The following is an 11,598-nucleotide window of genomic DNA, read 5'->3' as shown; positions in this document are numbered from 1 at the left end:
ATGGAATTTTCCTGCTATGCTTTATATAATTTATAATGGTAGCTAAATGAATACCTGGGCAAGAGCTTAATATTTTCATATTTCATATCAAATAAAATAAATGAGGATTTGAATTTGAAACTTGTGGACTATGGGCATCTTTCTTTCTGGAATTGTTATGGTTATATTCCTAATAGGTACTTGGTTATATTTCTAATAGGTACTAGTCACAAATAAGAGGCCAAGCAGCTTTCCTTTCAGGGCATTAGTTGTGATGGTGTCAGCTCTGGATTTACAACCTTTGGAGACACAGAAATAGTGCAGTAAATCTATAAATGACAAAAGCATCAGTCTGAGTACTCTGTGCTAATAGAACATTCTGATACGTTGTAATTTTTTGAGAGAATCAAAAACAGCTGCTGAAAACTTAGTGACTTAGACATTCAGATTATTTTGCTTACAATAGTCAATAGGGAGAATAGGTTTGAAAATATTAAGGTTTGACAACTTGGGACAACCAAAGTTAGTGGAGGTTTATGATTTTTGTAATAGAGAAGGGATAAAAATGGAATACTTCAAGGCCACCCCAAGCAGTTTTGTCTTGAAGGGCCAGCACTGGTATGTGCTGATAGTGTGCATATGTTTTGATTCTTCCAAAACAGAAGTTAGGCTCCTGTTCCCTGAGCAGGTGAGCTCTTGCTTCTCTGATCCACATCTGCCACTGCTTCTGCCTATTAGTGGCCATCTCTCATGTTCCTTCACAGAACTAACCTATCTCACTGAAACAGCAGAAAACTGTCTACTTTGGTTTTTTATTGCTGCTGTTTTAGCAGTTTGAGTGGGGACACAGAAGGTGTGACAAGTGATGCCATCTGGGAAAGGTGAGAGAGCAGTCAGAAAACTCTTTTTGGTCCTTTGTACCACTGAACTGTTAAATGCTGAACTTCAGAACGTAGTTTAAGGACATAAAGTAGTGTGGAAACCTCTTTGGAGAAGGCTGTGCATGCCTGAGACAAAAATGAATTGCAAATAAGTGTAAATACCTTCAACAAGTTAAATGATGCTTCCATGTGGAAATGTTATGAATTAATAATGCCACTAGAAAAAAGCTGAACTCATCCATTCCATCTGTACTGGAAAAGTTACTGTTCGCTTACATTATTCAGTTTTCCCAAACTTGAAGTCCAAAGTGTAAAAAGATAGATTTGATAACATTTATTCTGTTGGTAACAGATTAGAGCTAAAACGAAGCTATGCATTTATCGTTAATCTGATATTTCCGTGAGATGATACTTCCATCCAATAGTCTGATAAATGTTTCTCTGAAATTATGTTAAAGGAAATAAATGAGCAAGTGCTGAACTTTAGAGTGCTCCAGCATGTAAATGAGCTCAATGAAGACCTGAGTCAAAACTGTATTTGTGAAGTCATAGTATATAATAGTGTTGTAGATTAAATCTTTGTGGAAGAAGCAGAAGCAATCAGATCATGTTTTTTTTCCCCTTCTCCATATAGAATTCCAGAAATCTTGCACCATATTTGTTTGCTTATCTTGCAGCACTTTGATGTTGGACTTAAGATGGTATTGCATCATTTTTTAGACAACAGACAAAAGTAAAAAATGAGATCACTGGTGATAAATAAAGCTTGCTGATTAATCATGACAGATGAACTCTAGGTATTTTGTATTAGTATTTAGCTGCACCATAAATCAGGGCTCTTCAAATTCTCGGATGAGTAATGTTACAGCTGCTTACCCAATGGCTACATGGCAATCATGCCTTATTTTTCTTATAGTAAGAACGATTTCAGGAGCTGTCTGAATCTGGTCTGTTGAACTACCTTATTTGTGAGCCAAGATTGAAGTTTCCTTTGTTAATTTTGTAGTTGGCCCTGTATTTTTTTTAGATATTCTTCCTTAGAATGTTTCTTCTGCCAAATGTTGGTTTTACATAATGTAGTATTGCATTTATTGGCTCTGCAACTATCTTAAAATACAGGTGTTTGGAATGTCTGAACTCATGCCTAAGTGTATCAATGAGATGTGTGAGTTCTGACTGCCCTTGAGGCTCCCTTAGCTTTGGTTTACTGGCAGTATTATTTTCAGTCCTTGTTAAGAGTAATTTCTGCCCTTTTTTTCCTTACGGTAAAGCTTGTAAAAGGTCAGACATTTGATATCATTACCTTCCCTAGAATGGGGGGTTCCCATGTGGCTTTCAGGATGGATGTTTGTCTTGGCAAACTGCTGCTAAGGTTTGGGGGTTTTTTTGTGCTATGACTGAGCAGAGATCTTAGAAAAGTGAAGCATGCAGAGTTGTCCACGAAGGGCTAACAATAGGGAAGATGGTTAGTTTGTGTGGCCTTTGAGACAGACTTGATTGAAAGCTGTCCTATTTGTTAAATGTTATGGGAGTTCATTTCCCTCAGTTATTCCTTTTTCAGATTCTAAAGTGAGTATTTCACAAGTCTTGTTATACTTTGTATGCATCTTTATGGTGAAAGAAGGATGCAACTGCAAGGAGTCTTTTTGTGGGAGCTCCATCTCTTCATCTTAGCAGGTTGTCGTTGATATTTTTATTCTTACCAGTGTAAAACCTGAGCATTTATTTCAAAGAGTTTCCTGCAGTGAAATGTTATCCACTTCTTTGATGTTATATGCATCTGGAGTCAACACATTCAGAAGTAAGGCATCTGAACTTTTCTTTAGGAAGAAAAAAAAAGAAAGAAAAAAGAATAGAGGAGAAATTGTGAGAGTTATAACCTAAAAGGAGGAGGGAATGTGGAGTTAAGGACAGCAGACATCTTGTGAATGAGATGTTTGTATGCAAAAGGCCTTGGGATGCATTTCCCCTCCAGTGGCTTTGAGTGGTAAGCTGTAACCTTGGTAAGCTGTCCTGCCAGACTTTGTGTTGATGCTTTGGATCTGGGGGAGGAATTTAGTGTGGTTGCTGGTGCTTGACTTTACAGAAATGAAGCATATTCTTTCCAAGCTCTTAGTCATTTATGCCCCCTTCATTCCTACTGTTCTTGTATCCCTTTTTCCATCTTCTTGACAACTTCTTTTGTGTTGAGACTACTGTCAAAGTGACTTCTGTACATGACAAAATGTAATTTGAAGTCCTCCTAACTGTTCCTTGATCAGAATTCTGTTTCTTAGCCTTTTGGAGGAAATTAACACTGAAAGTAAAAGAACACTAGCAAGTCATCAGAAGAGATTGTGAAAAATGTTCATTTAAGAGTTTTCCTACTGTTTACTGGTATTGCTGTGAAGTTTCATCTTAGAATGTATTGAAGTCATTGCCCCTTGGCTCCAAAATTATAAATAAAAGAAATTCCTTGAGGTGATTTGAATTTCCTAGTAGAATGATGTAAGCTAAAGAAACTCAAGCAGTGGCTCAGCCATTTCATAGCTTCATTCTTGAGCCCTGTCTGGGGCTCAGTGAAATTGTTACTCAAGTTCATCTAAACACATATATTGGTAGTCTATTGAGCTGGGTAACTAGCACTGATGAAAGACTCTTGGATCAACAGATCTGATGGATAACATGGCAGTCTTGGTGTAGATGCCTTTGTTTTTCTTCTTGATTCCTTCTTGTTTTGCTGGTAGCATGGGTAGCACTTTTGGGACTGTTACCTTTAAGACGTTATTGGACAGACTGTGCAGTCCATGTGTCCTCTCCGTATTTTTTCACTCAAATGTGTATTTTCTGGGTTTATAAAGACCCAAACAATCTATCTGCCAGAAAAACCCAAAAGAAAACAAAAGCAACCTCCCTGATCTTAAACTCCTTCAGCAAGCTTATATTAGGTTTTAAAAGTTTAAGTCCTATTTTATGGTGTGCATCATTGTAGTTAGGACATCTGCAGACTTTATTATGAAAGGGAAAACTCCATATTTCTGTCCATGTGGCACACTTTGGAAAAAAAAACCAAGTTCAGTTCATTGTACAGAAAAAACAAACCTAGAAACTCCCATCAGTCTTTAAAAGTGTTCTCTTGGACCTTCCTTTGAGTTTAAAGAAGTGTACGAAAATCAAAGGATCTTTATATATTGTATTCTAGCAAGTATATTTTTGCATGATATTTTTGTGACAGTAGCTTTGTTTATTTATGAGCTTTCTTGTCTAAACTGTGTTTCCTCCCTGGCAATTTTAGGTTCTAAGTTTAGTTAGATGGATTTGGGGCTGGTTAAAGAAAAGGTGATCTCCAAGTAAGTCAGCTGGTTCATAAAGGTACCAATAAATGTGCTTTGCTTTCAGCTTTAACTGTCAGTTAACTGATTCTACTTTATTAGAGAATTTGAGAACCCATTTTCTGATTCTCTGAGGCTGATTCTGTGAAATAAGTGATATTTCTTCGGTTGTGACTGAAGCAGAAAGCTGATACTTGGTCATACCTGAATAGGGTATACACCTACCACATCTTGTCCTGCGCGTGGTGAGAGTGGTTGAGCAGTCACTGTTGAACAAATCATGTTTTCTTTTGAGACTTTGAGTAATCATTTTGATAGTTAGATCAGCATGGGTGATTTTTAATATTCAGAACAGTTACTAAGTTTTGATATAGCTATTCAGACTTACACATTTTGTGTTCCTCATCTTTTCAAGCTGCTCACCAGGATTTTTAAACCTCTTGTGTTAGTCCATCCATGCACAGTTTTTTTACTAGCTTTCTGTCGAAGCACTCGTTCTGAACACATAACCATGTACTGGGCTGTTCTGCTGAGTTTTGTGTTAGTCCATCAAAATTTCACGAAGACATAAAGAAGCAAAATACTTGAGTCCAGTATCTTACAAGCAACTTTCTCTCACACCTATGGTTTCTCTGCATTTTCTGACATTGGCTGTCTAAATAAACCACATTATGATGTGAAGGAAAAAGTGACTGTCTAGACTTGTTCATGATTAACTTGGTAAAAATACTGAACTCCTGTATTCCAAGTTTAATTGTTAGTTTTGTCAGACTGGGTATTTTTTGTAAGTATTTGTCTGAACTATTTGAACAAATACAGTTTAGGTCTGAATCTTTAATCCTCTAGGAATTGATTTTTACCAGTGTGAAAGACTTCTATTATACTCTGAAGGCTCTGAGTTAAGAAGGTATTTTCTCTCTGTGTGCACAATTTCATTCACATTGCCAATGCTTCGTGTTGTGTTTAAAAAATAAAAATTAACATCCCTCCTATTTTAGAAAGCACATTTGATATGGATAGTTGTGGGTATTTTATTCAGTTTAACATGGAACATACTTAGTCTGTAAAATGTATGCAGCTTTTGGGGAGTGAAACCTAAATCAGATTTCACAATCTTACGCATGGAAGTGTCAGTAGGGGAGTCAATGCTAAAACATTGCATTAATTTAAATTTGTATGCCAACAAAAAATACTGTGCAGACGCAGAAATGCAGAAAGATATAAATATTTGGAAAAATGGAGGAAGATCTCTGAAGCAGACGCCATGTCTCTGGTTTTGATCAAGTTTCTTTTGTTGATTAATTGGTTGTTGGAAAGATGGATAATATTAACAACATTGGTCATAAATGCTGGCTATAATTGAAGGTTTCAGTTGGTGTACTTTGAAAGCAAATATAAATACTTGATTTGCTTTTATAAAATTATGTTATAAAAGTTTCAAAACATTAATGAGGTTTTCAAACAGCACAGGACATTATTACCTCTTCTTAAATTTTGATAATGCTTGATACTATGTAAAATAGGTTATGGTAAATATGAACCTGAACTTAGTTTATATTCTCTTTTACAACTTCTAGAAATACAAAGAGAAAGACAAACACAAGCAAAAATATAAGAAGCAGTCGGAGTCTTCACCATCCTTGGTTCCATCTCTTACTGTTACTACAGAAAAAGTAAGTCTATCTGTTTTTTCTCCTCTTCCACTACTTACTGTTACTACAGAAAAAGTAAGTCTGTTTTTTCTCCTCTTCCACTATAATTCCTTTTGTTGAAATTTCATGATGTGATTATTCTACTGTATACAGAAGCTTTATAATGGTATAAATTCTATAATTATGAAGAACACTTGGTATTTTTTCCTGCAACATAAAATCCCAAAATACTTAGAGGTATACCATATAGAGAAAGGCTTAAAGTTTTGTACTTAAATCATGAGGGGTTTAATGACCCCAGTCAGTGCCACTGATACTCCAGTAAGTTTTACTTAATTGAGTTACATTTAATAATTTGAGAAGTTTTAGAAAATATTTCCTTTGAAATTCACTTGTGTGTGCTGAGCCTGGAAACATTTAAACCTGTAATTATGAAATTACAGCTTAAGCTTCATATACTTATAATATCACCTTGCCTTTTTCTCAGTCTGCTCTGTTAGGTTCTGTGGTCTTTCCATCCTGTTAACTAGTGCTAGCAAATATCTAACTCCAGGGATAGCATGGAGGGTTAAGTAAGGACAGTTCTCTTTGTACTAGACAAGAATGACTTTTGCTATCCACCAAGGAAATTACACTAATCTTGGCAATACAGAGTGGGCAATGCTAGTGAGAAATGGGAGTTTCTGACTTCAAAGTTGGAAAACATTTGTCTCATTCATCTGGAAATGTTTGACATCTGAGCCAGTGAATCAGTGTTTGAATTGATTAGGGATCAGTGTGTAGATGATTGGTTTTCAGCAAAGGTGCTGAGGCTTGTGTTAACTGCATGTGATTGAGCTGCTAACAAATGTGTGTTTGCATATGGGGTAAAGCAAGGCCTTGTCAGGACAGGGTGAAGGGATTGAAATACCAACTTTCTCTAGTTTCTGGGTGTATTCAGCTAGTGGTATCAACATCAGGAATAATCTCCAAGAAAGTTGGTTTTTAGAATGCTTTGGATATTTCTTTATTTTCAACAGTAAGATTGTGAATGCATACCTGTTAGCATCCCATTGTTGGTGACACATTTTTGTTTCTGGTTCTGCTATATTCTCTTTGACTATTGTGTCATATGAGATTTGGTAGTCTGTGGTTGTCTGAAGGTCTCAATAACTCTGTTAAAAAAAAGAGGAAAGGGTCAATGTGTCATTTTGCTGTTCTGATTTAAGAGCAATTAGAGATTGCAATCAGTGAGTGTTACAGTTCTTGAAATAAAGTTATGTAACTCTTTGAATAGTATTGATTGGTCCATGTGATTTGTTATTTATATGTATAATAATATGTATATAAACATACTCCTCTTTACTCTGTGACAACTTGTAAAATTCACAGCCTGTAAAAAAAGCTTCTTGTGGGGGAACTTCCTTTAGCCTTTACAACTTTTGTTTAGGTTTTATGCTATGTATGATCTTATATTTCTTGAATTACATCGCTCTCATACTTTGATTACCCAATCTTCGTAAGTTTTTACAAAAAGTGTTATTACTGTATATTTGTGTAAAAGTTAAAGAAAATATTATTTTTTGCATCCTGCATATAAGAATATGCTTTTAATGCCCAAGACACAGTTAGATTATGTTTATCTGCTAACCTTATTTCTAATTGCTTTGTCCTCTCTATGCTTTTCCTAATTACAAGGCTTGCTCCTATGGTCAGTCACAAGGGTGAGCCAGAGCAACTACGAAAGAAAACAGAAACTCTCTAATTCTAGAACTTAAATTATAACTGAATTAAACTAAAACAGAATATTCACTGTGGAATTTAAATATCAACATGTGCCCTTCTAGTTTTCTTATTTAAACCTTTTGTATCCAGTGGGTTTTCTTTACCTAAACTCTCTGCTTCATTTTCTACCTTCTTTTTATAATGCTTCAGATCCTCAGGAAAATCGGTGTTAATTTTTTGCAAATGAAGTTACTAAGTGTGATTATGTTTTTTTTAAAAAGTATCGACTGCATATTTGGAAGTGATTTTTTTGTGGCTGGTTCCTTCAGTTACTAAATTCTTTTCCCCCTAAGTCCTTTTGGCACCATTTATATCCATCTGCTTTTCTGGGTTATAAATTCATAATGTGCTCCTCAAAATTTTGCAGTTTTAATAATAAACAAGCTTTATTTTCTTCAGAGGTGAATATTTGGTTCAGAATATTGTATTAATGTGTTACTTTTATGTGCCCTTTTGCACAGAGTTGTCTGAATTGATTTGGACTTTGTCTGTTTCACAGCAGCCTCTCTTTTCACTCAGCACATCACTGTGTATATCACATGGTGTATAATCACTTGTTCCGTAGCATTTCTGTGGGGGGAACTGAAATTTTATATCACATGGTGTATAATCACTTGTTCTGTAGCATTTCTGTGGGGGGATCTGAAATTTGAAATTAATTTTTTTTCCTTTATAAAGGACTTATATCCTTTGTGACACACTGGTAATGACCCTTTATGCAGGTGATGCCTTCAAGCATGTTTTTATGTGGATGAGTGGCTTCTTAAGACAGTCATGAAAGGCTGCAGAATAAACTGTGGATTTACATCATCTGACTCAGTGTACTTGTATTTGCCTGTTTGTTCTGCAGAATTTAATTCCAAGACATTTTACTGAGGTTCCAGTCCATGCTGTTTTGAGAGGCATTTTCATGCAACCCTCTAATGTCTCAGCAATCATTGCTTAGTCTGAATCAGTAAAGTTTGAAAAAGTTTGAACCAAGAAATTCCTGACTACTCTTTGATTAATGTGCTAACAGCTTTCTCACTTTCTCACTCCTAGATAGAGAATGCTTTAAGAAGGTCTAGAATAGCTTAGGAATTTGAATTCTCTCACTGCCTTTTCTTCTGGCCCTTCTCTTAGTTGGGAAGAGGCATCTGCCCTGTATTTACTCCTGATGAAAACTGCTGTCTCAGGTTTTGAGTTTTGGCGTGTTGGGAGTTCATGGTTTAGCAGCTTGGGTGGTGTGTGTATTATTAAATCAAACAAAACTCTAAAACATTGATGTACACAAAGATACCCAAGACAGTGTATCTGCATTCAGACTGCAGTCAGTAGCTAAGGAAGAGATATTGCAAACAGAAAGCACAGCTGGGAAAGTTTTATCTGTAGTAATAGAGAGGATGATGGTAACTCTCCTCAGTTCACCCTGATTACCACCCAACCTACTTCTCGAGAGGTGCTCAGATCCTACCACAATGGGGTACAGGAGGGAATGAAAAGAGTAGGGAAATCTCTGTTCAGTATGACTGGACACGGTTATCCTACAGCAGTGTGGTGTTTGTGGGCTGTGGGGTAGATGTATATGTTGGTTTGGGTTGGTTTTACTCAGCTGGTTGGACTGTGCTCTTACCATCTGACGTTTTGTGGAGGATTGCCTGCCACAGTCCTTCTCTGTGCAAGACTTTTGAATCACACATATCTATTAAAGTTAAAGGCTACTCAGGCTTGGAACATACTATGGATAGCAACAATGATTGTTAGGCCTCTACCATAAATCTAAAGCTTTCCCCAGAAGTTTTAAGACTTGCTGTAGATGGATGTATAACTTTGCAGGGTGCACAGGGTGATGCCTGGGAGCATAAAAACTACAGTAGCTCTGTGTCTACAAAGTGGGCAGTGTGAAAGTTTGCTTTCCAGGAAAAAATCTGCAGGGTGGTTTATAGAAAATGTAAAGGAACCCTCAGAACCCTACACAGAGAATTAGCTCAGTAATTGCACTAATAAATACTGAGTGTTTTTTGAGAATAGAGCTAACAGTAATGAGAAAGTTGAGTCCTCCCAGACAAACCAAGGAACGGAGTTGGGTAACAGCATCTATGGAATCTCTTTTTTTTTGGGTCATCTGTATTGAAATGAAGGAAAATGACTGCGGTGTGAGCAGTGAATGGAGCAGCCTCGAGGAGTGTATTCCACTTAAAAAGCATGTGCTGGGAGGGGAAAGCATTGTAAGCTCAGGGGGCTGCAGAGGGTGAAGCCAGTCAATAAATAACCCAAGCTCTTCTGCCTATCTCCTCAGATCCATGCTCTGCCACTCACACTCCCCTGACCTCAAAAAAAACACCCCGAAACAAATGAACAATATCACTTTGCCATAGTATCTTAAGGTTTTTCTGAAACATTTCTATTAGGTCTTTGTCTTTTAGAACTTAGCATTTTAGAAAGCAGTTTGCTTAGTGCTGGAAAGGTCATTGTATGAACCAATTAGCTTAATAATCAAAGGTTTGTGCTGCAGTTTTACCTCTGATTCTGTTGTATGTCGTGTGGATTCACAAAGCAATTGATGTATGTGTGTCTGGTTTAGGGCACTTTGTTGCAATTAAGTCCCTAAAGTAAGGAATATAATTGGGGGGGGGAGGGGGGGCAAAAAAACCAACCAACTAAATGATACATGCTAATTTTAGCTTGCTGAGGGTGTAATGCCTAGTCATCATTGCCTAGCCCTGGCCAGTCTGTACAGCTATGTTTATACTCTTTATTTCCCTTTAAAATAAACACATTTTTATAAGGTCCTACAGGAATGGGGAAGATGTACTAGATAGCGTTAAATTATGTTGATCCCTAGAGAGAATTATTCGTGCAATTAATATTCAGCTGAGTTGATAAGATATATGAATTGGTTTAGAAAGGTTTTGATAAGAGGAAAAATCCTGGATTCTAGAAAAAAACTTGACTTTTGGTTTGGCTTTATAGCATGTGTGGAAAACCTTTGTTCAAATGGCTCCAATTTGAACCACTGCTTCTTAACTTGGGTCAAGTGACACATCAGTTTCCACTTGTCTAATAGTTCAAAAAGTTAACTGCTGAATTTGCCTTAGAGTTGGTTTCATCTTCATTAGAAACACAAGTATAATAATATGAATTTGGGGTAAATGATTTTTAACATTGTACTGTAACAGACTTAAACTGATTTTTCTTCACTGTTGTTCGGAAAATCCATAAAATATTTTCATTGCAATTCACAATAATTCATGTGTGGTGGTATGTAAATAGACTGAAATTTTTGCCTTCTTCAAAGCTTGTATATTTAGTTGTCTTCTGTCATTTGCAGCTGAAAAGTAAGGTTTATGTAAATGTCTTAGCTGTTTTAGTAAAATATGGAAAACTTGGTATAGCTGATACACAGTGCTGTATGAAAAGATGAAGAAATGTTCTGCTGTAGGCCAAAATTCAGCAAACCATCCCAGTTGGGGAAGGGAAGATGTGTGTGTATTCTCAATTTTAAGGGGCATGTGTTTGTGTTAATGGAGATAAATTTAGATACTATTTTAAATTCTCTTCTGTGAAGATCTGAAAAACAACCAACTTTGCTTTGAACAGATGAGTAGCTTCTAGGTTTGATCCTTCTTTTTTTTTTTTTTTGAAGAAGCAGCTTTATACAGCTATTTTCTTAGCTGGTTTGGGTAGAAATAACAGTATATAACAGTTTGCTTTTTTTCTGATTTTGCTTTCATTTTCTTTCTTATAGTATTAAAATATCACAGCCTCATTTTTTTTTTAAGCATCCTAGGTTACAATGTAGGGTGTAACCAATAGTATGTACTCTGTTATAATCTTCACAAGCTGTTAAAGCAGGTGGGGCAGTGCTTGTTATCTCCTACCTGGCTCATCCCTGATAACTCCCTGTTTAATGGGCTGGCAAGGACCCACCCCATGACCCATAGAATGACATTGTCCCACTGGGAGATGCTTCACCCCGTGGGCAGAGCCAAGCATTCCCACCTGGATATAATCTGGGGTTTGGACCAGCAC

General features: G+C 36.5%; 1 protein-coding gene across 1 annotated transcript in view; it reads left to right on the top strand.

The window, feature by feature from the left end:
• LOC103798988 (protein AF-10-like) overlaps window positions 1-11,598 on the top strand; it is a gene marked incomplete at its 3' end in the record, with an annotated part of 63,910 nt that overhangs the window by 50,847 nt on the left and 1,465 nt on the right. The window contains exon 8 of the mRNA XM_009071279.1: window positions 5,749-5,844. Within this exon, the coding sequence (XP_009069527.1) occupies window positions 5,749-5,844 (96 nt within the window). The remainder of the gene's footprint in view (window positions 1-5,748; window positions 5,845-11,598) is intronic.

The sequence above is a fragment of the Acanthisitta chloris genome, unplaced genomic scaffold (assembly GCF_000695815.1).
Source record: "Acanthisitta chloris isolate BGI_N310 unplaced genomic scaffold, ASM69581v1 scaffold8443, whole genome shotgun sequence".
NCBI classification, from domain to species: domain Eukaryota; kingdom Metazoa; phylum Chordata; class Aves; order Passeriformes; family Acanthisittidae; genus Acanthisitta; species Acanthisitta chloris.
This window is presented reverse-complemented; position numbering and strand designations above follow the sequence as displayed.